This window comes from Mauremys reevesii, linkage group 11, assembly GCF_016161935.1.
Source record: "Mauremys reevesii isolate NIE-2019 linkage group 11, ASM1616193v1, whole genome shotgun sequence".
NCBI lineage: Eukaryota > Metazoa > Chordata > Testudines > Geoemydidae > Mauremys > Mauremys reevesii.
Genome location: NC_052633.1, coordinates 22,742,422 through 22,768,705, shown reverse-complemented (window position 1 = coordinate 22,768,705; position 26,284 = coordinate 22,742,422). Strand labels below are relative to the sequence as shown.

The 26,284-nt window shown below is 42.0% G+C and overlaps 1 protein-coding gene across 4 annotated transcripts in view; it reads right to left on the bottom strand.

Moving 5' to 3' along the window:
• Positions 1-26,284, bottom strand: part of BOLL (boule homolog, RNA binding protein) — an 84,759-nt gene that overhangs the window by 39,238 nt on the left and 19,237 nt on the right. For all 4 annotated transcript variants that reach the window (XR_005586348.1, XM_039495386.1, XM_039495385.1 and 1 more), the window contains 6 exons: positions 22,867-23,010; positions 18,745-18,836; positions 12,243-12,297; positions 9,669-9,744; positions 5,136-5,263; positions 801-872 (listed from right to left, as the gene is read on the bottom strand). Coding sequence is in view for 3 of the 4 variants with exons in the window: in XM_039495386.1 (XP_039351320.1) it covers positions 801-872; positions 5,136-5,263; positions 9,669-9,744; positions 12,243-12,297; positions 18,745-18,836; positions 22,867-23,010 (567 nt within the window). In the remaining variant the exon portion in view is untranslated. The remainder of the gene's footprint in view (positions 1-800; positions 873-5,135; positions 5,264-9,668; positions 9,745-12,242; positions 12,298-18,744; positions 18,837-22,866; positions 23,011-26,284) is intronic.

Here is a 26,284-nt window from a genome sequence, read left to right as displayed (position 1 = left end):
TTCTTTTTAGATGCAGGTTTGGTAGGAGGAGTGGTAGCTTTCCTTTTTGCAGGTCTTAAAAGACAGGTCCCTCCCACATGAAGCAGAGGAGGAGGATCTGTCAGAAGCCACCTTCAGTGATTGGTCACTGGGAGAAGTTTGCGTTCCTGGGATGGAGGGACTTCTCCACGAGAATAAGCTTAAGTTTTAGGTCGCTTACCTTCCTTGTGCGGGTCTTCAGATTATGGCAATGAGTGCATGTTTGGGGTACATATGTTTCCCACAGCCACCTGACGCATTGTGAGTGTCCATCAGAGATAGGAATTGCTTCATGGCAGGAGATGCATTTAAATCCAGGAGATCCTGGCATTTCAAATGGCATATCCCCGGGACAGGATGAAGTTAGAAAAGAATTTTTTTTATACAGGGAGAAGAAAAATAGAAAGTCTTAACTAACTAATCTAAATGTACTAATAACACTAATCTAACTTTATATACAAAAACTGCTAACAAGCATATCTGAGGTAAAGCAAGTGAAGGCACTGCCGGAGCTCTGACTCGGACCAAGGGCGGCTGAGAAGGAACTGAGTTGGCGGGAAGGAGGGGCGGTTGGAGGGAGAGGCGGCTGCACAGTGCTAATCAACTGCCATGACAGGCAAGAGACAGGGAGAGCACATGTGCAGCCCAGCCAGATACTGCTGTTGAAATTCTCCGACTAGAGGCGCAGGGTGCGCAATCACCGAAAGTGGAACACCCACAGGGACATCACTCGAAGAACCACCTCAAGCTATGAAATGATATACCAGTTTTCTAACTTTTACCTGGTAAGGATATGTAGGTTGATGATAAACAGGTTGAGCTACCATTACAGGGGAACTGGAAATGGACCGTGACTTTAAAAGAAAAAAAAAGAGATAAATTAGAAATTTTAATACATTAATCTCAGGAACTGTTACTTTTACTAAAACATACACCTTAAGTACTATATGCTATACAACTTACCATTTTAAAAACAAAATAATTTATAAAGAATGGTTACTTACAGTAACTATGATTCTTTAAGATGATCACTTGCATGGCACCACACTGCAGACAAAGCACATAGCCTAGGCACATGAACTAAGAACTTTCTTGGAAGCAGTGTCCATTGGGACTGCTCACATACCCTATATCCTCAAATTCCCCCCAACCCCCCGACCAATCCTGTGGATATGAAAGGGAGTGCAGCCTCAAACCTAATTTAAGTTCTTTCCACAAAACACAAAATCTGCTGGAAGACTCTGGAATAATGAAATATATCGTACCAAAGTCCACAAGGTTGAAATAATTGAGGGCCCTGATACTAAAGGACACAGAGTATGTCTAAACAGCAAAGAAAAATCTGCAGCTCACCCATGCCAGCTGACTTGTTCTTACGGGGCTCAGGCAGTGAGCCTGTTTCACTACTGTGTAGTCTTCCAGACTCAGGCTGCAGGCCAAGCTCTGGAACCCTCTCACCTCGCAAGGTCCTAGAGCCTGGGCTCCAGCCCATGCCCAGATGTCTAAACAGCAGTAAAACAGCCCCATGAGTCCAAGTCAGCTGGCACATGCCAACCGTAGGTTTTTCTTTGCTGTTTAGACATACCCTCAGCACCAGAGGAACCAACATCAATGTACTGGGAAGCCCAGATTTGAGGCACTAAAGCTTGAGGTAGTCAACACCAAGGTAATCAATGCCCAGGTGCTCAACACAAAGGGTATGTCTACATGGCAGTTAAAAACCTGTGTCTGGCCCATGTCAGCTGACTCGGGCTTCTGGGGCTCAGGCTAAGAGGCTGTTTAATTGTGGAGTAGATGTTCGGGCTCAGGCTGGAACCTGATCTCTGGGACCCTCCCACCTCGCAGAATCCCAGAGCCTGGGCTCTCGCTTGAACCTGAACATGTACACTATAATTAAACAGCCCCTTAGCCCAAGTGAGCTGGCATAGGCCAGATGCGAGTTTTTAACTGCAGTGTAGACATAACCATGATGTCTAAAAGACAGAATCCAACAGTAAACTCTATGTAATCCGTAAGTTTCTTCCCAGGACATCTTTCCAATGCAGCTTTTTGGTAAAGATAAAATATCTGTCTTTTGGGGCTGAAAGAAAGGTGCTTGCCCTTCCCTGTTTAAACCCAGCACTTGATCTACCACCATTTATCCTCTTCCCAAAACAAACACCAATTCTAAAATGGATGAGAGACAGATTGGGGGATATGTTTGTGGCAATTTATGAATTCCATTTTTTGTGAACACTGTTATATTTCATCCTCCATTTTGAATGTAACTTTTACTGTGGCCTGAAATATTCATTATGGTATCAGGAACTTGACACATAGTAGGGAGGCTATGACAGAGCCATCAGCATTGAAAGTCCCTCTCCTGGAGGAACGACGGGGTTGCTATCATCAGGGCAACTGACTTTGAACTTTCTGCCCAGAAGCTGACAGCGGGAAGGAGCATGGAAAATATCCAGTGGAAAAACAAGGACAGAAAAGGTAGAAAAGGCTGTTTTAAAAAGAGGAATATCCTTTAAGCAAAGGAAAACCATTTCATTGCCAGAAACAAAAGACCAAGCTGAAAAAAGTGGAGGCATGAGTGGCTTTATCTCCCTAAAGGACTGTAGTCAAACCCAAAGCTCCCAAAAGGGGGTGAGATCGCACTGAGGGGACTGCATTCAGGAATTTATTTTCCATAGATCTGTAATTCTCTTGTGCCTTTTAAGAGTAAAGTGTGTGTGTGTGTGTGTGTATAAGAAATTCCTTTGTTAAACTGGTGTTCTTTGCTTTATGGCTACACTGACTCTGTTAACTAGAAAGCTCACATTGCCAGGTAGACTCTGGGGGAAAAGTGTGCACACTGGTTCTGGGGTCTAGGCAGGGCCGGCGCTTCCATTTAGGCGACCTAGGCGGTCACCTAGGGCACCTGGATTTGGGGGGGCGGCAATTCGGCAGCAGGGGGTCCTTCCGCGCTCCGGGTCTTCGGTGACAATTCTGCAGCGGGTCCTTCACTCGCTCCGGGACCTGCTGCCGAAGTGCCCCGAAGACCGGGAGCGCGGAAGGACCCCCCCCCCCGCCGCAGAATTGCCGCCAACGACCGGGAGCGGGGAAGGACCCCCACCTAGGGTGCCAAAAACCCTGGCGCCACTCCTGGGTCTAGGTGGCCAGACTACAAGGTCTCACTGCCCAAGAAGAGTGTTGTACACTGGGTCTGGGAAGTGAGTTTGAGAGATCCGAAGCAAGGTACAGTGATCAGTCACTACTCAAACCTAGGGAGTTTATTAGCATTTAGGATTCAGTGGTGACAATAGACTGGAGTCTATTCAGAAACTGGACCAGCGACTGGTCTAGATTGTGACTGCATGTTCTTACAAAACTCAGTAGTCCTGAGTTCCAATTCTTTGCTCTGACAGCCAAAACCTTTCACAACATTTCTACATAGTTCTCTGTTATGAATTTCTTTCTGCTCTATAATGTCTCATCCTTTATTCTATATTTAAAAAAAATAGTTGAGGCCAAATTAAGTGAGAATTTAAACTTCATATACTTTTTTGTAATATTATGCATTTTTAAAGTCACCGATTCCCTAGGATAAGGCAAAGGTAAAAGCATTAACATAATGTAAGTTTGTTTTATTCAACAGGATCTATGAAGCCTGTACTAATGATCATCTGTTAACTGCAGTTACCGCTTAACAGACACATTAATTACATTATATGATGCAGTTACAGTCAGAAAAGCAGCCAGTTCCTTAGCTGCCATCAAACATCATGAGAGACTAGGCAGGTAAGGTAATATCTTTTATTGAACTAACTTCTGTTGGTGAAAGAGACAAGCTTTTGAGCTAACACAGAGCTCTTTGTCAGGTCTGGGAAACATACTCAGAGGTTGTGTCTACACTAGAGATCTTACAGCAGCGCTGCTGTAAGATCTCCCCTGGAGGCGCTGGGGGGGGGGGGCAGCAGAGGGGGAGGCTGAAGGACAGGATGATATTTTCAATGGGTAGACAATCTGCCCATCCTCCACCTGACCCCTAGCTGGCAATGTTGGTGGTTGTTCACCTACTGGGGGAAAGGAGAGGAAAAAAGTGTGTGGAGGGAGGGAGGGGAGGGGAGGGTTAGTGAGTTATAGATTGTTGTAATAAGCCATATATCCAGTGTCTCAATTCAGTCCCTGATTTTTAGTTGGCACTTAGCACCCCACAATGGAAGCCTTACAGGATAACACCAAACAATTGATTACAACCCATATTAGATGAGGACCACATCCTGAAAGAAATCTTTCCCAAACCACCTCTTCTGGCCTTCAAACAACTCCCCAATCTCTCCATGCTCATCATCTGAAGCAAGCTCCACACAGACTAGGACACACCAACTGAAAGTGGCACACACTCTGCCAGAACAACAGATGCAAAACCTGTAGACATATCTTCACTACTATGATGATCAACACCCCAATCAACATGCCGTTCAAGATCTATGGGTCTTATACTTGCCTATCACAACATATGAAGTACCTCACCCAGTCCACTAAACGTAACTTTGCTAGACACTAAAAATCATGGACCAAATAGAAACACTGGATTTATGGTATATTCCAACAATCTATAACCCACAACCTCTCCCAGTTTTTCCCCCTTCAATCCCCCCTAGGAGTGAAGAGGTGTTAAGGGGCCACTTCACCTTGAATGGTCCCTTAAAATAAGTGTATGTGAAATATACTTATGCTAAGCAATCTGTTCCACCTTGTATTTAGCTGGGACACACTGAGTACGTTTCCCAGACTTGAAGAAAAGCTCTGTGTAAGCTCAAGAGCTTGTTTCTCTCACCAGCAGAAGTTGGTTCAATAAAAGATATTACCTCACCCACCTTGTCTCTTTCATATCCTGAGACTGACACAGCTATAAAAATACTCCCTACAATCAAAGATAATGTACAGTTAGCAAGTTTCACAGTAGTAATTAATTTTCTTCAGAGTTTTATCTATTTTGTATAACAAGGAGAGAGGAAAGAAGAAAACATGGAAAATACAAGAAAGAAGCAAAAGGAAACAAGCTTCATGGTACAGAACCTTACCAACAAGCCAGTTGTGAGACATATGCAGTATTCTCAAATTATAATCTTTCAGCTATTACTTACAGGCCATGGCTGTGGAACAGATGCAACTTCAGGAGTATGAAAATAAGCTACTCCATTGTGATAAGTATAAGGATATCCAGTTGAAGTGGTCAAGTACATTGTTCCAGCTGCTGGCATTATGCTAGATCCTAAAATAAACAATGATGATTGAAATTAAAATTAAGCAAACTTGCAGCTTTTAAAACAAGTGGAGTAATAGAAAATTCCAATGCACATTTTAATTGCCCAACATATAACAAATTTTATACTCTATATATCAACTCCATGTTGCTGCTCTGCATCTCTCTGTAACAGGAATGTGTCTCAAACAAACCACAGATGCTGCAATGGCTCTGGTGGAGTGGATTTTTAAATCCTTGGTGGGAACTATGCTTCCAGCTAAGATGCAACACAGTTCTATCTTTTTATCCACTGTGACAGCCTTTGTTTGCTAATAAGCTGTCTCTGACATCTTTCACCATAGGCTATAATAGTCAATTGGATTTCCTAAAGGCTTTGGTACTCTCTCGGTAAACACAGTGCCCTTCTAATGTCCACATTATGCAGATAAAATTACATGTAGCTAAGATTGGGCCTCACAATCACCTGGTTCTTATATACGTAAGCACATGGTTGTCTGGCCATTAATGCATCAATTCTCCAGCTCTCTTGGCAGAGGTGATGGCTTTAAAAAAAGCTGTCTTTAGAGACAGATGCACCAAAGACGTTTTCTTGAGGGGCTCAAAGGGAGGATCCATGAGTTTAATCAGAGCAAGATTTAAGCCCCAAGAGTAGAGGAGGCTCCCTTGTAGAAGGAAAAACATTGGTCATGCCTTTCAGGAACAAAGAAACAGTACAACCAGAAAATACTGATCTGTGTTTAATATGCCTGACAGCTAAATGTCCCTTAAACCTGGATTTAAGGAGAGGGAAGTGGTCCAATGTCCTGATGGCAACTTGGGGAGCCTTCAAAATCATCTCCAATGGTGTCAAAGCTACTCTGAGACAACTGCTTATTTGAATCAGAGAGGTAGGTACAGAAGCAGAGTCAAGTGGTGGAAAAGTATGTGGTGAAATGGACAGTAGCCTCAGTGGTAGTCCCCCATTGAGGCACTGGGAGAGAGAAGGGATTCTTGGGATCTATTGTAGCGATGTGTCCAGGCTGGCTGGTGCTGTGGTCTGTCACTGGAGATGTGTGTTGAAGAGACAGCTATATCATTAAAAATCTCCAAAATACTCCTGTATTGGAGAGTAAGAGAGAGGAAAAAGATGATAATTCCTCCTCTTCTTTTGTTTGTGCCCCTCTAGTGGGGAGAAGTGCTTCCTGTTCTGATTTCCTGGAGGAGTCCTGTGGTGCCATGACTGATGTATTGGTGCTGGAGGACATGTTCAATATAGGACTGGCAGAGAGGACAGTGGTGCTGGATGAAGAGTTTGACCTGGGACTTTTTCAAGCCTTATGCCACAGTGACAGCTCAGTTTTTAGTGTTGTGCCATAAACTGATTTTGATGCCACAGAACTGACAGGACTGAGCATTGGTGGCTGAGGGAGTCTCTCCCTTTATGGGGCCAAGTAGATCCCAGTTTGTGCCTTTGGAGGAAGATGGCGCAGAAACCCAAGTAGAAGGGTTTGTCCCACAGGAGAGGACCTCAGGATTGATCATGGTCTTGACACCAGTCATGGGCCTGCCAGAGTTTCAGGCTGTACATGTTCTGAGGCCAGATGAGTCTGGAGCTTCAAATCTCTCTCCCTTCTGGCCTGGGGAGTAAAGGCATGGCAATGGTAAGAAAGTTGGCTTTACTCAAAAACAGATGGGACTGGATGTGGGCATCAGACTCAGGAATACCCCAGACAAGAGGAGCACCTCTTGAAGCCCTCACAGGGCTCAGGACCTGTCATAGTTCTGGTAAAGGAGCCCAGAGAGAGGACAAGGGAATGACTACTTACACTATTCTAAAATTAACTAACTACACTGCACTACACTAAACAATACTACCTACAGACTTACAAGAAAAGGTTATAAGGTAGTCTAGTCCTGAGGACAGGACATGGTGAGTTCCGTCTGCTCTCTGCAGTGGCAGTGAAGGAGCTGAGTCAGTTAGGGTGTGTACTCCACTATATAGGGTAGGGTGATGATGTCATTCTTGTGTACACCCAACGGAAATAGCTTTTCAAGGCAGTTCAGCTGCTCAATACCAGGAGGTGCCAAACCCACAAGATATAATACACAGAGGGCCTTGGAGAAGAACAATATGTTTTATACTCAATTTAGTTTGTAAAACAAAACTCTGTAATATAGATAAAAGCAATTACAATGCAAAGGTACTGAAATATGACTGTCTTGGGTAAGCTAAGCCTTTCATCTATGGATTCACACTCTTTGACAGGACACTTCATCAGTACCTTTTCAAAGTCTTCCCAAAACTTCAAAAATGGAAACTAAAGAAACAGGGATGCAATTTTGGATAAGCATATAAGTATTTGAATGTTTGTTGAGATTTAATGCAAAACATCTTAACAGTAGAGCTGGTTGAAAAATTTCCAAATTCCCAATGTCGACAATTTTTTCACCCATTTTAAACATAAAAAATCAAGTTTTAATTAAAATTTAGTTTTTCAATTAGCTCTAGTTAATCGTACCTAAAAACGGTTCATAACAAAGTATTTATTATGAATAATCTTTTGATATAAGAAAATAAATTCCTGAACACTTCAAAGCTGTCTATTCAGGTCAAAATGAAACTAGTCATTAACTAAGCATCACAAACCACGACCTCAGTATTAGAAACATCTGAAGAGGTAAAATGTAAGAAAGGGGAACTAAACAATTCCTCAGCAAATGCTATACCGAAGTCAGAAATAAAGGTGGAAAAATAAGTAGTTGACAATCCTATCAATCTTGGAAGTTTGTATTTTAGTATCAGATAAATTGGCCAGTCCTGCAGGCAAAAGTATAGACAAGCCAAACTTGTGGGAGATCAACTATAGATTCACAGAAACTAAAGACAGTGAAAGCCTATTCCATCCCCTGCCAATTCAGTATTCCCTATGCTATGATACATTTATTAGTACAACATCCAGTCAACTTAAAAATATTTCAAGCAATGTGGCTTTCGTTACTTCTCTTATGAGACATCCCACACCCCAACAGATTTCAATCTCTGAAATTTATTTCTGATATTCAGCCTAAATTTTCCACTTCTAAATTGCATTCTTTTGCTGATGGTTATAGCCCTTCACTGCCCTAAGTAGTTGGTTTTTTACCTTGTGTTTTCACTTTTCAGATATTTGTAGGCTATTATCAAACACCACACCAACCCTTAGTCAGAGCTTAGTTACGGTATTCATAATAATTATCTTCTCTCATTAGGTCAGTTCTTCTAGATCCCTAATCGTATTTGTTGATTTTCTCTACCCCCCCCCACGCCCCTTTGTCTGATATTTCTGGTAATACAGTGCACACAAGTAAATGGAATATTTCAAATGTGTTTGCTCCAGAGGAACACAGAGAGGGACCTTTTTGGGTATGCAAGCCCAAAACTACATTGGCTTTCTTTTTGCTGACATATCACAGCAACATCAGGTATAGAAATATCTTCCTCCTCAAATAAAAATGTACAAAAAGGGACCATCTACCATCAAAGCTTTTTTGAAAAGTTTTTGAAGAACTGAAGCGGCACTGTATCATCCCTGTAGCAATATGGGACAGGTGACACTAGAGAATAGGCAGGGGGTGTGGATATCTAAACATACATATGCCAAGGAGCCTCTTCTATAAATATCCTAAACCTCATGGATCCCTGGCTTTACCCAGAGACTGTCCCTGCCTCCGTTAGGTGCAACCTCTGGGGTAGATAAGAGGAACAAGTGCCACCCACAATATATTATCTTGTTTAAGTCTCCTTCAGCGTGGCTATAGGATGAATACACTCTCACTTCTTGCCATCCTTAAACCGCTTATCACTGCTGCCTCATCATGGCTCTGGCCACTTCCAGCACATCAGAATCCACTGCTGTGCTACCACTGGTTATACTTCAACAGCTATTGACCTTTGAACATGGCTTCACACAGCACACATGGGGAGTTAATGTTCCTTAGAGCAACATATGTAGCATGTCAATATAACATGTGCCCTGTTTCCAACAGGAAAATGCTGTATACAGCAGACTGTCACATACTCTTTTCCTGCAGTTAAAACACATTTGTCTTTAGCTTTGAGGGTCTGTCACCATAAAGGTTTGTGGCAGTTAGGAAGGGGCATACTGCCATACCAGAGTCACATTCCAGTCCACATTCAAGTGGGTACAATCTTCATCCTTTGGATCCCTTCCATGCAATGTACAAAGGAACATATTATAGGGGCTAAAGGATGGTGCCTGGAAATCTGGTACTTTTGACATTTTTGTTAGTATGCCAGTGCTTCCACCTGCTGACTATTCTAATCATATTCAATGCTCTGGATTAGTACAGTACAGGTTCAACACAGACATTTTTGGTTAAAAGAGTTCTATTTATATCACATGCAGCTAAAGAATATAGTGAAAATACATACGAGAAATCCCTACTTGTTGTTTTCTTATTGCTGGACCAATATTCAGTTTCTTATCCTTATAATTAAGTTTTTCAGCCTAAAACAAAGAAAAACACTTAATATTCAGTACTTTTACTTTTTATTTTTTGGGTGCATATAACTACTGAAAGTAAAACTAGAAGTAGATGATAGTGAACACACCCAACAAGCTTCTTTCAGATCTCTGATAGTGTATCTCAAGTATTAAAAAAACCAACACTTTTACTATCTAAGTCCTTGGCTTCATTTTGCAAAAATTACCAATTGTGCTCCAATGTGTACATAGCGCTTATTGTGATTTGGGCAAATGCTCACTAAAATTTACTTCTGAATGCTAATGGAGTTTCCTGACCAGCTACCAGAGACACAAATAATTGCTAGTAAAAATGCCAGTTTTACTTTTTTCCTTTTCAAAATAAATGTCATTATAAAAATATATGTTTACTTTAAAAAAATTAACTATATTAAAACATGCAATTAATACACTGCAAGGCTACTATATAGTTTATAAAGGATGACTGCAATAATTCAGCTGGTGTGCTGTAAATTCACACTCTGAGACTTGCAGCACAGTAACTTGCTGTGCAGGTTAGCGTTGTCTACATTGGGGGTTAGGTCAGCTTAACTACGCCACTCTGGGGTATGGATTTTCACAGCCCTGAGTGACATAGTTAAACTGACTTAATTTACTAGTGCAGACCAGGCCAAAGTGTAAATTAAAGTAGGATGGGGCTACTTTTATTTACATCTTCTTTCAGCTCCTCATCATTTAAAGGAAAACAACAAAGTGACTGCAAAAAATACTGTCAAATTCACAAAGTAAACCAACTGCAAACTTTCGCTAATCTCTTTCATTTATTGTAGATGTAAGTATTGCTTTGCATCTACAGTAAGTAAAACAAAAATGAGACAGCAATGTGATTTTTAAATTGTAAGTGTCCCTTTTATCCTGCTTCTGCAAAAGGAAATCTGGAGGAACCAGAGGGCCTGATTCTCCATTTCCCTGAACACTTTGTAGTCATTTACATCAGTGCAAATGGGTATAAAATCAGAATCAGGACCCAAGTTTTCACTGCCAGAGCTAGGAGGTCCAAGTACCAGATACAATATATCCATAAAGGAGCTAACAATAAAACCTCAAACCTTTTGCAGTTTTATTATCCAGAATATTTATTTAAAGAAAGATATAAAAGGAAATGCATAAAGATATCAGTTCCAGTCCAGTCCAAAGGCAACAGTCAGAGAACAGAATACTTTCCTCCTCTGGGCCCCAATTCAGCAAGATATTTAAGCACTTGCTTGACGCTAAGCACTGTCTACGTGCTTAAAAGTTAGGCATGTGCTTTGCTGAATTTGATCTCTGGAACACAAAGGATGGTACTATATATTCTCTTTCATGGCAAATAAACCTATTTAAGGGAAAGCAGCTAGTGAGACAGATAACGGATGTACAGTTTCCAGAGCCAAATTGCTTCCTGACACAGGTGGTGGGAACAAGCTCCTCTCTGATGACTGATGTTATATATTGCATTGGTATTATCAGTCAAAATTTGGACTGCTTATATATATATATGTAATTTTAACTATAGTTGGTCAAAAATGGGAAATACCATTTCATTAAGAATTTCCCAGCTCTTTGAATAAAATTTTCAATAAAATTTCAATATTTTAAAATTTTCAACCAGCTGTACTTGTTGATAGGTCACCACTCAGTCTAGAAGAGGGTTTGCTTGAGGTAACATCCTCTGGTCTTCTTTAGGGAACTTCATGAACACAACTGAGCCCATGGCTGATCCAGCCTACATAGCCCAAGCAGGCCAAGAGAACAGGTTGCAAAAGCTAAGGTGGTGGAGCCATCATGGCTTCCTATATCCTAGGAGAAGTACAAGAGAGAATATCCTTGCAGTTAAGAAAGGTCCATTCTGGGGCAAACCTCACATTTCCAGGAGCAAGAATTAATTGTATCTGGAAGTGGGCCTCAGATATCTCAGAGGTTCCTTCTTGATGAGTGTGAGGTTAACTTCAATTTCCCTCATGATCTCAGCCTCAGCCTAAAAATATAGTCTACTTTACAGATGTCTTATGCCAGCTGGATTCTCTACTCAAGGAAATCACAGCACCAGAAGGAACTGGATTCACAACAAACTTCAGATCCAAGTGAGTGGTATACACAGAAGAGGCTGGAAACAGCTCTCTCTACAAAGTTAAGGTACCTGACACTGAAGCATCACCTTCACCTGCCTTAGTCAGCTCTAGAGACTCCCAGCACCCACCCTCCCTTAAAACTAAATCTCTGAGATGTCTTCTTAGATGTTCTGTGGGTTCAGAAGGGAAAATAATGCTACTGTTGCTTCTCTTCATTCTGTACAAAGAAAGGAAAGGAACAAATCTGACCAAACGGCCCACAGACATCCGGGGATTCTTTAATACCTTCAAATCCAAGCAGGTAAATACAGAAGGGACAAATATCCATTAGTAATGGATGTCTGCAAGCACTAATTCCATATTGAAGATTTTACCTAAATAATGAGTATAATGATGAATATATCATCTTACCTCTTGTAAAATTTTTTGTGCATCTTCTTGAGTTTCAAAAGTGATGAAACCATACCTAAATAAAAATTACATAAATTATTTTTCTTGGCATACTACTTTATAACCAAAAACACGTTATAATATATATTATATATATCACATATTATACAACATACTATGTTAAAACATTAAGTTTGAAAAGTAAAGCACTAAGAAGTTATGAAATGACAAATAAAGTTGCCTTGGCAACCTTAATTCGGCCCCGAATGTGTATGAACTATAATAGTCTTTAATACATGATCACATTCTATTTTTCTCACAGGACCACTGCCTCATTCGGTGAACAGTGCTTAACGAGCAGCTAGTCAATATTTTGTTTTATCCTCATTGTTCAATGTGTGGTCCTGGCCCAGGCCCAGGCCCTGCTCTGAAGAAAGAATTAACATCCTCATGGGCTTTTTTATGGTGGTCATCACTATAATATGACTGCTTTACAAACATTAATGAATTTATTTTCACAGCACCTGTGAGATGAGGGGGTATTATTATCCAAATTTTACAGATGGGGAACTGAGTCACAGAGATTAAAGTCAAAAGTATCCACTTAATTTTGGTACCCAATACTGTACACTATCCAAACCCTTCTCTGAAGGCATAATTATTAATATCCTCACAGGCTTTTCTATAGCACTGGCTGATTGCATTTTAATTCTTCACAAATATTATTAATTTTCAGAGCATTCTGAGAGGTGACAGAGTGATATTATCCCTATTTTAGAGATGGGGAACTCAGGCACAGAAAGTTTAAGGTAAAAAGACACCTGTGACCAGATTTTTCAGCACACTTAGCATCATATAGCATTTTGTATGTTCAGGCACAGGTTCCTATTGACATCAGCTGATGCTCAGAGTGCCTAGCACTTCTGCAAATTAAACACCAGGGTATCAAATAGGGCACCCAGAAAAAGAGGAATACACAATTAGTGATCACCTGTGAAGAATTTGGTTTAAGTGACTTGCCCAGCATCACCTAGAAACTCTGTAACATGGGCTGGGATAGAATCTCATTCTCCAGAGCAATATTTAACTGCTTTAACTATGAAATCATCCTTTTTCTTCCTGCAGTCCACTACCTCATTCACTACAGAACTTCCAATTTCCTCAACAAATAAAGCTGGGGACTTATAGACAGCGACCTCCTTCACTACACAACCTGATTCATTCCCACAGCAGGTCCATCCTCTGCCATGAATGAGACAGGGGTCCTGTGGAAAAATAGTGTGTGAGCTCTACCCTGACATCTGGTGGTAAATTATGAGGAGTGGGGAGAGGAATTTCAGGCATTTGCATTGGAGTGGGAAAAGAAATTTCAGGCATTTGCATTTGCATTGGCAAACTCACTCCACTTAGGATAGTACACAGCAGCCTGGGGTGGTTATTTTCACAGCTGTGGGATCCCCAATTTCTTTGTTATTGGGGCAGGAGGAATAAAGTGTTGTCACCCTAATTATGTAAATGAGGAACTAAGAAACTGCCTTATGACAGAGAATCTCACCATCAAGTAAATAGCACTCGCTAGACAAGGGACATGGGTGCCAAAACCCAGTGAACTGAGAGAGGTTGAGGACTGGTGTGTGTATCTGATGGTATAGGCCCCTTTTGAGGGCCTGGAACACCAATTGCACATCCTCCTCTCACCACTGTTGAAGATTAGAGCTAATTTTGAATCCTTTAGAAGTCCATCTAGAGGCTGCTGACCTGAATTCATGTTGGGCCAATGGTGCACCAGCACTGGGGCTCCCCTACTACAAGCTGAAATCACTAAGAGCTGAAATCACTAAAAGACCTAAGCTTACTGAACTGAGATCACTGAGTGCGGTGTTAACTAGTGGGGGAGCCTGAAAATCTATCACTAAGTGGCTGGCAGAGTGGAGCAGTTGCAGCACATTTGAGCAGCCCACAGAACAGTGAACAGAGTGGAGCAGTTTGTGGGGACGGCTGAAGCGGTTCACAGGTCGGCTGGAGGAGTGGCACAGCTGGTGAAGTGGAGCCAGTCATGGTGAAGGCTGCAGCAGAACTCCACGGAGAGGCGGAGCAGATGGCCCTGGCCCACGTAAGGTGCCCCTTAACACCCTGTGGGTGCCCCCACCCTATTTCCACCCAGGCTGGGGGGGGGTAAAACTCTGCAGATAAACTTTTGAACTCTGGGGTGGCACTGACCAGAGACAGAGACTTTTGGGTTGTTGGACTTTGGGGTGATTGGACTTAAGATCCTAAGGGGGAAAGGACATTGCCAAATGTACTTGGAGGTGGGTTTTTTGCTTATGGTTTGTGTATAATCCTGTTTGTGGTGTCTCTCCAACGTGATGCCGCATTGTTTCCCTCCTTTATTAAAAGGATTTTGCTACACTTGGACTCTGTGCTTGCGAGTGGGGAAGTATTGCCTCCTAGAGGCGCCCGGGGGGGTGGTATGTAATTGTCCCAGGTCACTGGGTGGGGGCTCGAGCCGATTTTGCATTGTGTTATTGAAACGGAACCCCTGGATACTGAACCCAGCCCTTGTTGCTGCCAACTCAGAGGGACAAAAGGGTTATATACACAAGAGAGCACTTACTTTTGAGTGCTTGCCTTTGCAATCTTAATGTTCTTTTAAACACCATTTTTTGTTTTTTACTTTAAATTTTAAAAAAGCAAACCGAAAAAACAAACTGATATCCACATGGTTCATCAGCAGGGTTGGAATCTACAGAGTCTGTGAATCCATCACACAGTCCTCTGTCACTTGAGATAACAATGTAACTGATAGCTGTGGTGGTAAATTGTCATCCTCTGTGTGGACCGGAATTAGAGAAGAATGAAACACACGCATAACCTGTCGGTTTCAAACGTATTTGGTAACAGTAGAATAATGGTGAGACACAGGGATCTTGGGTTCCATTCCAGGCTTTGGAGGGAAGTTTATTGTAGTTCGCACAGACTCTTCTACAGACTTTTTGCTTTCCCACCCTGGCTTCCTGTTCCAGTCCAATTCTTCCTGTGTACCTGGTCCCAGTTTTCACTCCTCAGATTTATAAACTCAGTCTCAGACTATTTACTTAGTCAGTGCAAATCTCCCCGCACTCCCAGTCTCTCCCCCTCCTCACACCATGTCCCAGTCCCCTTGCCCAACCAGTCCTCTTTTCACCACTTCAGGGTCCTCAGCCAATCTGCCTCTCCCTTCTCACACCACTATCTCTTAGTCATAGTCTTCCTCTCTGGGTTCCTCATCCAGTCTCATCTCTCACCCCACCCTGTCTCCTGATCTCAGTCTTTTTGCTCAACTAGTCCCAGTTCTACCCCTGTGCCACAGCTCGTTGTCAGATGTCTCCCCTCCCCAGTTTCCTTTACCACACTGGTTCCTAATCCAAGTCTCCTTGTCCAGCTACTCCCAGTCCCCTCTCTCACCCCATCCAATCTCACTGTCCCACTCCCCCCTAGCCAACAGGTTCCAGGCCCACCATTCCTCTCACCGCTCCCATTCCCAGTTTCCTTGCCCAGATAGCCCTGGTCATCACCCCACCCCAACTCCCACTTTTTCTCTGCTTCCTCCCTGTAGCTCCCCCCTCTAGCTCTTGTCCCTTCTGCATTTGAAGCAGGCAGCTTCCTCCTCCATGCTGCAGGGCCCAATCGGGGGGTGGGGGGAAGGGGTGTCATTAAGAACACGAGAAACAGTTTCCCTGTTCCAAGCTCAGGTGCTTGGACCCAGCATGCCCCCCACAGCAGCCCAGAACCAAACTGCACGGAAAGTCCTGCTCATCTCTGGGCTGCAGCGTGCCTGGAATCTTCAAGAATGTAGTTGCTAAAATCAAAGTCTCTACTGAGCATGTGTAAACTATGATTTTTCAAAGGCTTGTAACTGAGCCAAATTTGGGGCAATTTTCATGGGAATGGCAAAAGGAACATCCCTGACACAAAGGACACCCCTCCTGTCAAATCTCAAGTCTTCAAATCCCAAATCTCCAAAGCATGGGGGCACTGGAGCTTTTCAAAGAAAACGTCATCAGAGTTTTTTAAAATGGGCAAAATAATGTATTTTTTACTAGCTTCATACTCAGAAATTTTCCAGGTAAATTCAGCTTGAGACAGATAACTGACATGCAAGATTTCAGCCAAAATGGTTAAAATTTGGCAAAGTTAAAAGCAGTTGAAAATGGGGTGTTTACGATGGGAAGTGCCAGCAACCTTAGTAATAGGAGGTGTTACAAGACTCATCTGTAATGATTGTAAACCTACCAAGTTTTACTTTTTAAGGAAGGAAAAACAATTACACTTATAAAAGGAAGTTGGGACTCTATTTAAAAATGATAGCATATATGAAAGTCCTGGCTAAAGTTCAAAGTGATAGTAAGGGGAGCTGCAAACTCATCATGAACTAAATCATTAAAAAAACAAAAATCACAAAGCACTTTGGCTAATAAATATAAAAGCCACACAATTGTGAACTTCCAAAAACTGTGTAATATTCAAAATATGTAACAGTAATACAATTATATCTGAAGATACGGATAGAAAACTGTTTACTGCAACTAGGTACATTCACAGTGGCGTTTCCTGCATACCAATATTTTTAAAGACATCAGCAAAGTTTTCCACTTCATTCACACTGACATCTCACTTAAGGATTCATCGCCAAAGCTCTTTTGCAGTGTCAAAGTTCCTTTGCAGAGTCTAAGTGGCTTTAAAGTTCTTTTAAAATATCAGGAAAATTCAATACAAAAACAATGTTAATAAGTGTTAAGATTCAGAAATCAAGCAAACTGTGGCCAGGTGCACAGGAACTATCTATTCTGCAGTAATCAAGAGCTTAACTTCAGTTTCCTTTCTCTTTTCCCTACACAGCTGCTCTGGGGAAGGGTAATAAGATGATCTTATTGAAGAGACTGAAGCAAAAATACCTGTGGGAAGAAAGGGTGCTACACACCAAGGTACCGAGTCAATACTATGTTGGGGAATGTTTTTGTAATAGGTTTTTTGCTTATGTTGAGAAAAAATTTACTCCTGCTGAAAAATCTTGTTTGTTAGAGCAGTTTTATTGCTGCTAAATCAACCTACCAGCTTAAAACAGATAAGTAAGTTAATTCAAAATGTAAGGTTTCTACAGCAAACTTTCCTCATCCACATTTCATGTTTGTTATTTATCATTGGCATTCTGGTAGCATCAATGTGCTAGGTGATGATTACACACCAAGGAAGATACAGTCCCTGCCATAAAGAGCTTCCAGTCTAAGAAAAAAAGCAACATTAAAACGTTGAGGGAGAGGAATGGATTAAAGCAGGTAAGCAAAATATATACTCTTCAGCTACCCCTCCATCTATTAATATTAGTCAGCTAGTTTCTTTTCGGTATCAAGGCTGAAGTAGAACTGAAGCAGAGATTTGGAGGATAGAGTAAATGCCTTATGGATCAGTTCAGGGAAGGAATTATGTGTGTTACCAAGGGGTGCACTGGAAGAAAAACGAAAACCACTGTCAGAGAGATAGACAAATGGAGGTAGCAACAGAGGCAGGTGCAGACATTGGGGATACCATGATGAGAGACAAAGTAGTTAAGTAGGGAGTGGCAGAGTTGGTAACAATCTTGAAGGTGAGGAGAAAAGCTCCTCTTCTGGTGTGGGGCAGAAGCTTCTTCTTACTGTGTTCAGAGTGAGTTTCAGAGATGCAGTGACAAGGGACGAGGATGAATGAAGCTGCAAGCCGTCTCACATCTGCAAACTTAAGGTGCTGAAAACTATGACAGCCTTGTCAATAAAAATGGATCTAATACTTATGCAGGTACTCTATACCCCCGATTACAAGGGTCCTACTGCAACTCTTAGATGTGCTGCACAGAAATCACAGCTCACAGGAAAGCAATGGTGATTTTACACCATCTTTACACACTCCTGATTTTGTGCTGCTCTCTGGCCCCTGGCATAACAGACACCCCTAGGGGCTTGGCTAAGTCATGGCAGCGTGTTCCCAGTTACCTATATGCAACATAAATGTTTGCAGTGCTACATGTTGTGGCCCTGCCAGCAACATGTCCCTTCCTCCCTGCCCCCAGTATGCCCTCTGCACTAGAGCTTGCAAGCGGCAACTCAGAATATAGGCTTAGTTCCTGAGCTGGGGGAATCTGTTCCTGATTGGATTCAGGTTTTTAGAGCTCCTTTATTTTACATGATGTAAAGGGGCCAGAAAGGGGATGAGGTCCTCACCCATATTGTAACACAATGGACATTCTTGCCAGTGAAACTCCAGGTTAAAGTGAGGTCTAAGTGCTTAGAGAGGAGGAAAATAGTGATGCTAACCATATATTTATCAACACCACCATTCTGGGACACTGTTAAGAAAGAAAACAAATGAACTGAAACTTGAGTGTGCCATATAATGCAATGCCAGTAATAATGTTATAAACCATGAAAATCACAATCAACTTCTATTGCACTTATTCCACTTACTATGATGTTTTCAGTGTCCACAATGGATATATTGCAACTGTACTAACCCCTTTGATACTCCTGCTCTGTCATTTACTATCTTCACTTCTTTCACACACCCATACTGGGCAAAAAACTTCCTTAGGTCATTTTCGTTAGTCTGGTAAAATAAAACAAAAGAACAAAATGAATATAAATGTGTTTGTTATTAAATAAGAAATAACCACAATATTGCTTTGGTTTGGACACATTTAACAATAAAGTACTTGTAAATCCTGGGAGCAACTATTTATTAAAAACACTAGAAACAGAGAAAAGCCTCCAAGGTGAATGTTTCTGTGACTGTTTTGGGGAGATGGTGGGTGTGGGTGTGGAGGCAGGGCTGGGGTGTGAGAGCAAAAGAGAGAGAGAGAGAGCAGGTAATAATCTCAGTTTTAATCCTACATGATTTTAATCTTCAGAAATAAATCTAAGTATATACTGAATTTACATTATAATTTTACTTCAATAATCTTGTAACTCAATTATATCTGAATTCCATTTTGTCTCAGACAAGTTTTTCAGTTCTATATTTTAGTGTCGTTTACAACATGAGGCATTATAATTTAGAGATTATTTTAAAATTTAAAACTGGGCAAGTGTGCGTAGACTTCCATGAAGAATTTGCTAAGTTTGAAAAACAATCATTAAGATAGGGTGAAGTTATTAGCCCATATTATGCAGGTCAAACTAAATTATCATAATGGTCCCTTTCTACCATAAAGTCTATTATTGAAACACTGTGTACTACAGATGCATAAAATGTTCATTTTCTGTACTGATAAAAACATGCATCAAGTGTGGTCTTCCAGAAGATTTCTGTATCTAGAAGTACAGACATTGAAATAAATACACCAGGCATTTGAATGTCTGATCCTGTGTGACTGTTGATTTGGCATGTGTTGAATCTCATGCTTCAAGGAAGTGTGCTGGTGCACATTGATCTTTGGTTTCAGAGTAGCAGTCGTGTTAGTTGGTATCTGCAAAAAGAACAGGAGTACTTGTGGCACCTTAGAGACTAACACATTTATTTGAGCATAAGCTTTCGTGGGCTACAGCCCACTTCATCAGATGCATAGACTGGAACATACAGCAAGAAGATATTTATACATACAGAGAACATTTCAGGTGGAAGTAGCCATACCAACTGTAAGAGGCCAATCAAATGAGATGAGTTATCATCAGCAGGAGAAAAGAAACTTTTGAAGTGATAATCAAGATGACCCATAGAAGGTGTGAGGATACGTAACATGGGGAAATAGATAAAATTAGTGTAATGGCCCAACCATTCCCAGCCTCAAGCCACTCCTGGATGGATCTAGAGTTCTCAGAGTCTCAAGGAAATATATCAGAAGTTTTAATGTGTTTCTTTAACTCACCAGTCATTTTTTTAAATGTATGGTATATGCTGGAAAAATTATTCCACTTCTCTAAGGTTTACACTGCCTTGTATATGCCTCTAAGGAACAGGGGAGTTTTTACTGATTACAGAGTTAATATAAGTTATCATAATGGTTGTGTCATTGAGACATTTGGTGAGTACTTGTTTGGAAGAATTTTATCTTCAAGATGTATTTTATAAAAAGGTGCTATTTTCTTGGTGCTGCAAAGAATTACTCTGCCCTCCTAGTGAAGCTCCAAATACACTGAAGAGCCTGTACAATGTACTTAACTTCAACATTCCTTTCTCCAGGAAAGGACCAAATGCTCTACTAAGGTTATTTAGAAATCAAGCCAGTACACAGCCAATATTCATAACTTTGAATACAAAAATGATACATGCATACAAATAGGATTATTAGATTCAGTAGATCATAACCTTTGAGAGATGTTACATGGCATATGTAGCATAAAACACATTCTAAGCATATTTCCATAAAGCCTTATGGGAGGTACCGTCACAAGGGTATTAAGCTCCAAGTTACAAGATACAATAACTTCAGATATAGATGGAGAATGTCAACTAGACTTAGGATGACCAGATATTCCGATTTTATATGGACAGTCCTGATATTTGGGACTTTTTCTTATACAGGCACCTATTACCCCCTACCCCAATCCTGATTTTTCACATTTGTTATCTGGTCACCCTAATTAGACTATGAGAAAGGAGATTTGGAAGAACTGGTAGATGGGCATATCAGAGGAAATGAAAGCAGCAGAACTGGTTGGAAAGAGGAAACATTTTTTTGTGAAAATTTCACTGAAAAACCTGTCTGTTTTTCCAACAATTTTGATTTTTTTCAACTAGCTCTAGCAAGCGGCTCTCAAGGATTATGACACTCTCTGGCTTTTGGAAAGATTTCCTCCCAGAAATGATCTAAGATTGGCAGGAATATATCCCAGGTTTTGAATCCACATCTCACTAAGCCCATTTGGTAGTAAGCTTAGCTGAAAGGGTTATTTCCCATTTCCAATGAAATTCATATTCCTTACTCTCACTCTCTGAGGGAGAGATGACCTAAAGCTTTCCCACCTAGACCTCTCAGCTCCTGCACAATTAGACCCCCTTCATCAGACAGGATAAGTATAAACATTATTTGAAATACTGATGGTCCCTGGCATAGCTAGCCACAGGAAAGACAAAATTGGGAGGGAGACAGAAGTCTTTACCAGAATATTTTTTTTTATACAAAAAACTACTCTGCCCTCCTAGTGAAGCTCCAAATATACTGAAGAGCCTGTACAATTTCATCTCAACAGTAAAAATATGAATTTCTAATGCCTCAGCCATATGATCAAAAAGATCCTGGAAGCTCTTGTAATTATTATGCAAGATATGCTGGGTAAATTGTCAGCCATAATGATGGACAAGATGAATATCCTCCATATCCATTCTTTTCTTTCTCTTAATCTGAGTCAGTGCTCAATGGGTCCTCTGACTAACTGCATTAAGGCAGAGAGGATACTGATGGTGGGAAAGAAGGAACAGCTAAACAGACCAAAAGAAGCAGAGATCCATGGTTCTAAAGTGGTAAAAAAGAAAATGAGAGCAGCATGGAAATTACCAAATGTTCAGATCAGCAAAGGAGTGTGCATATGGCCCCATATTTATTGCTTTTTGGAGGGTCCAGAACATGTAGAATCAAGGCTGCATGTGTTCAGTTAGGATACGTACTAGCAATACTCTGTGGCAAATCCTTAAACAAACATGCTTACTTTTCCTAGATATTACCCTGTGTAACAGGATGGCCTGCCCCTTTATCGTCCACAGGCCTGTGCCCAGCCAACCCTCATTACTGACGAGGCACACATGAGCGACATTAGCTGTCTCCCTATAAAGGGTAGCAAGAAATGGAAGAGGACGAGGTAGAGAGAGAGTTGTAGAGACTACCAAAGAGAGGAGACTTAGTGGTAGCTTTGGAGGATATACTCCTCAGGGCAGAGACTAAGGCTAGCAGGGTAACTGCCATATTGTCACTTTGGTTTGCTGTTTTGGAAAATGAACAAAAGCCTGGCCAGAAGGGCCTGTGAGACTGTTCTTGTGTCTACTTAGTAGCACAGCCCTGAAGGAGGGGGAAGTTGATGGCAGGGCACTGCAGAGGCATCTCAGGCGATCAGGGGGTGCACAGGAGACATGACCCCACAACAAAGTAAAGAAAATATGACAAAGTAAAGTAAATATGCTTAACTTCCTTTTATTGTGAAATGGATGAAAAGTCAACAGAGCTGAAGATATAGATACTTACTAATAATATGGAGATGTTTGTTACCTACAGTACTGTGCTGTGTAAAAAAAGGAATACGGAGATTTTGTGATTCAAAGATGATTAATGTAGTGTACTAGATTGTCATTTTTAGCTCTATCTAGAAGTATTTTTTTTAAATTCTGCTCTAAAAATGTATAATCTACAAAACATCTGTATTACAAATAACTTTTCAGATATTTTTAAAAAGAATGCTTGTAGCAGTTCAATATGCAAATAAAAATAGCCATCTTTCTGTGGCAAAATCAGATAAAACACAATTTTAAGGCTTAGTTTACACCTCTAATTAGGATATTATTGCAAAGACCACCATCATCTCACCAACCTTATATAAACTTATACCTAAAATGCATAAAATTAATGAATATATAAAGTAAGACTAATAAAGAAAAAATATCAAAACATTCATGCTATTACTTATCTACCAAGATTAGAAAAAAATACCTTAAAATCGATTCCTCCTACAAAGATGCGATTAGGAATAACTGTTCCAAATCTTGGGGCACTCGTTGGGTTATTTAAAGGCACAGGTGACACAGTGTTGGGGGATGGAGACAAAGATTCTGTTTGTGTCTGATTTGTGGTTTGCTGTTTGAAAGAAAAATATTTTTGTAAAATTTATTTTTGACATTTTGTAGAGTATAAACCACTAAAGCAGGGTTTCTCAAATGGGTTGCCACTTCTGTGGGGAAAGCCCCTAGCGGGGCGGGCCGGTGTGTTTACCTGCCCCGTCTGCAGGGCCGGCCGATCGCGGCTCCCACTGGCCGTGGATCGCTGCTCTGGGCCAATGGGAGCTGCTGGAACATCACCAGTCCTTCATGAGTTCTCAAGGATACGTATAGGGCTCCTATCATTATAGTATGTAAGCTCCTTACAATCATAAGTATTTATCCTCATAATACACTTGCAAAGTTCCCATCATCCCAATTTTACAGATGGGGAACTAAGCATAGAGACTGGACATGATCCAAATCCCACTAATCTCAATGGGAGTCTTCCCATTGATTCCAAGAAGCTTTGGATCATGCCATAAGTGACTTGCTCAAGATCAACCAGGAAGTCTGTGGCAGAGCTTGATATTGAAACCAGGCTTCCTGAGTCCCAAAGCAGTGTCACAACCAATTTTCACAAATTCACTCAAAAGAACTTGGTGTCTACTCTACTATGCCTGGTCTACACAACAGGGTTGGGTCGAATTTAGTCACGTTAGGTCGATTTAAAAATGAATGCGTCCACTCAACCAACCCCGTTCTGTCGACCTAAAGGGCTCTTAAAATTGACTTCTGTACTCCTCCCCGGCGAGGGAAGTAGCGGTAAAATTGACTTGGCTGGGTCAAATTTGGGGTAATGCAGACACAAATTGACGGTATTGGCCTCCGGCAGCTATCCCAGAGTGCTCCATTGTGATTGCTCTGGACAGCACTTTGAACTCTGATGCACTAGCTAGGTACACAGGAAAAGCCCCGGGAATTTTTGAATTTAATTTCCTGTTTGGTCAGCGTGGTGAACTCAGCAGCACAGGTGACCATGCAGTCCCCCCAGAATCATAGAGCGTAGAATGTTTCTACACTCCCCCTATCATCTCCGTCCCTGAGGTTATCGCAAATTAGAAGGCGAAAAAAACGCACTGACATGATTTCCGAGCTCATCCAGTCCTCCCACACTGATAGGGTACAGCTTAATGCATGGAGGCATTCAGTGGCACAGGCCAGGAAAGAATTAAATGAGCGTGAAGAGCAGAGGCAGGACGTGATGCTGAGGCTAATGTGGGAGCAAATGGACATGATGAAGCGTCTGCTGGGGGAGCAAATGGACATGATGAAGCATCTGTTGGAGCTGCAGGAAAGCCAACAAGAGCACAGACCCCCACTGCATCCACTGTATAACTGCCTACCCTCCTCCCCATGTTCCATAGCCTCCTCGCCCAGACGCTCAAGGAGGAGGCTCCAGGCACCCAGCCACTCCACTCCAGAGGATGGCCTAAGTAACAGAAGGCTGTCATTCAAACAGTTTGATTTTTAGTGTGGCTACAATAAGCAATGGGGCCTTGTCCTTCCCTCCTCCCCCACCCCACCTAGGCTACATTGTCCGTTTTCTCATTTTTTTTAATTAATAAAGTATGCATGGTTTCAAAATAAGTTACTTTATTTTGAAGGGGGGAGGGTGATTGGCTTACAGGGAATTAAAATCAACAAAGGGGGCGGGTTTGCATCAAGGACAAACACACACAACTGTCACACCAAAACCTGGCCAGTCATGAAACTGGTTTTCAAAGCCTCTCTGATGTGCAGCGCGCCGTGCTGTGCTCTTCTAATCGCCCTGGTGTCTGGCTGCTCAAAATCGGACGCCAGGCAATTTGCCTCAACCTCCCATCCCGCCATAAATGTCTCCCCCTTACTCTCACAGATATTATGGAGTACACAGCAAGCAGCAATAACAATGGGAATATTTGTTGCACGGAGGTCTGACCAACAGCGCAAGCAAGCTTTTAAACATCCAAAAGCACATTCTACCACCATTCTGCACTTGCTCAGCCTATAGTTGAACTGCTCCTTACTACTGTCCAGGCTTCATGAACGTATCCCCCGAGCTCGTCGCTGGGGAGTAAGATGGCAGAGTTGCAGGGGAAGTGATGGAGCCATACACCATGCCCTGGAGGTTGCTAGGAGCCGAGCAGGGAAGACGTTCCCAGAACTGCTGGCCAAGCTACATGTCCGAGGACCGTTACCAGTCCTACTGCACCGTCCGCTGCCAGAAGCACCCAGGAGGACCAGTACGGATCCCCCGAGTTTGTCGCTGGGGAGCAGGAGAGCAGAGTTGCAACGGAAGCGGTGGATGATGACAGTTAGCAGTCCTACTGCACCGTCTGCTGCGAAGGCAAGGAGATGCTGCTGTGTACCAATGCTAGCTGCTGCAAGTGCTTCTGTGTCGAATGCTTGAAGGTCCGGGTAGGGCAAGGTACCTCGGCCAAGGCAAAAGAGCAAGAGCCCTGGAGCTGTTATATATGTCAACCACAGAAGTGCTATGGGGTGTTACAGTGCCGACCGGACTGGAATGTACGGCTGCAAGACCTCTTCACCAGCGACAAAGGACAGGAATATGATGCACCTAAAATCTAAAAAGGCCCGCACATTTCCCAGAGTCACGACCCTTGATAACAGAACGGCAATGATTGCATTGGCTACTTGGATCACAGCAGTCCCCACAGTAGACTTACCCACAACAGCAGTGGTGACGGTGAGCTGAGCGGGCTCCATGCTTGCTGTGGTATGGCATCTGCACGGATAACTCAGGAAAAAAGGCGCGAAACGATTGTCTGCCATTGCTTTCACGGAGGGAGGGGCGACTGATGACATGTACTCAAAACCACCACAACAATGTTTTTGCCCCATCAGGCATTGGGAGCTTAACCCAGAATTCCAATGGGTGGCGGAGACTGCCGGAACAGTGGGATAGCTACCCACATTGCACTGCTCCATAAGTCGATGCTAGCCACGATAGTGAGGATGCACTCAGCTGACTTAATGCGCTTAGTGTGGACATACGCAATCAACTGTATAAAATCAATTTCTAAAAAAACTACATCTATAAAATCGACCTTATTTCATAGTGTAGACATACCCCTAGACATGTTTGGGATCAGCTTAATTACTCATCCATGTTGCATGTTTTGATAATGTGAATCACAGGAGGGTTAAGGTTTTTTCTGCCCTTATCATTAACAGCTGATTTATTTTTGCCACATCCTTGCTCCTGGTCAGCTCGTATATATGCTAGTGGTCACACTTCAACTGTGTATTTTAAAGGGGATTTTTTAAGCCTGTGCTGAAATTGTAGAACAGACAAGTGTGACCGTTCTTGA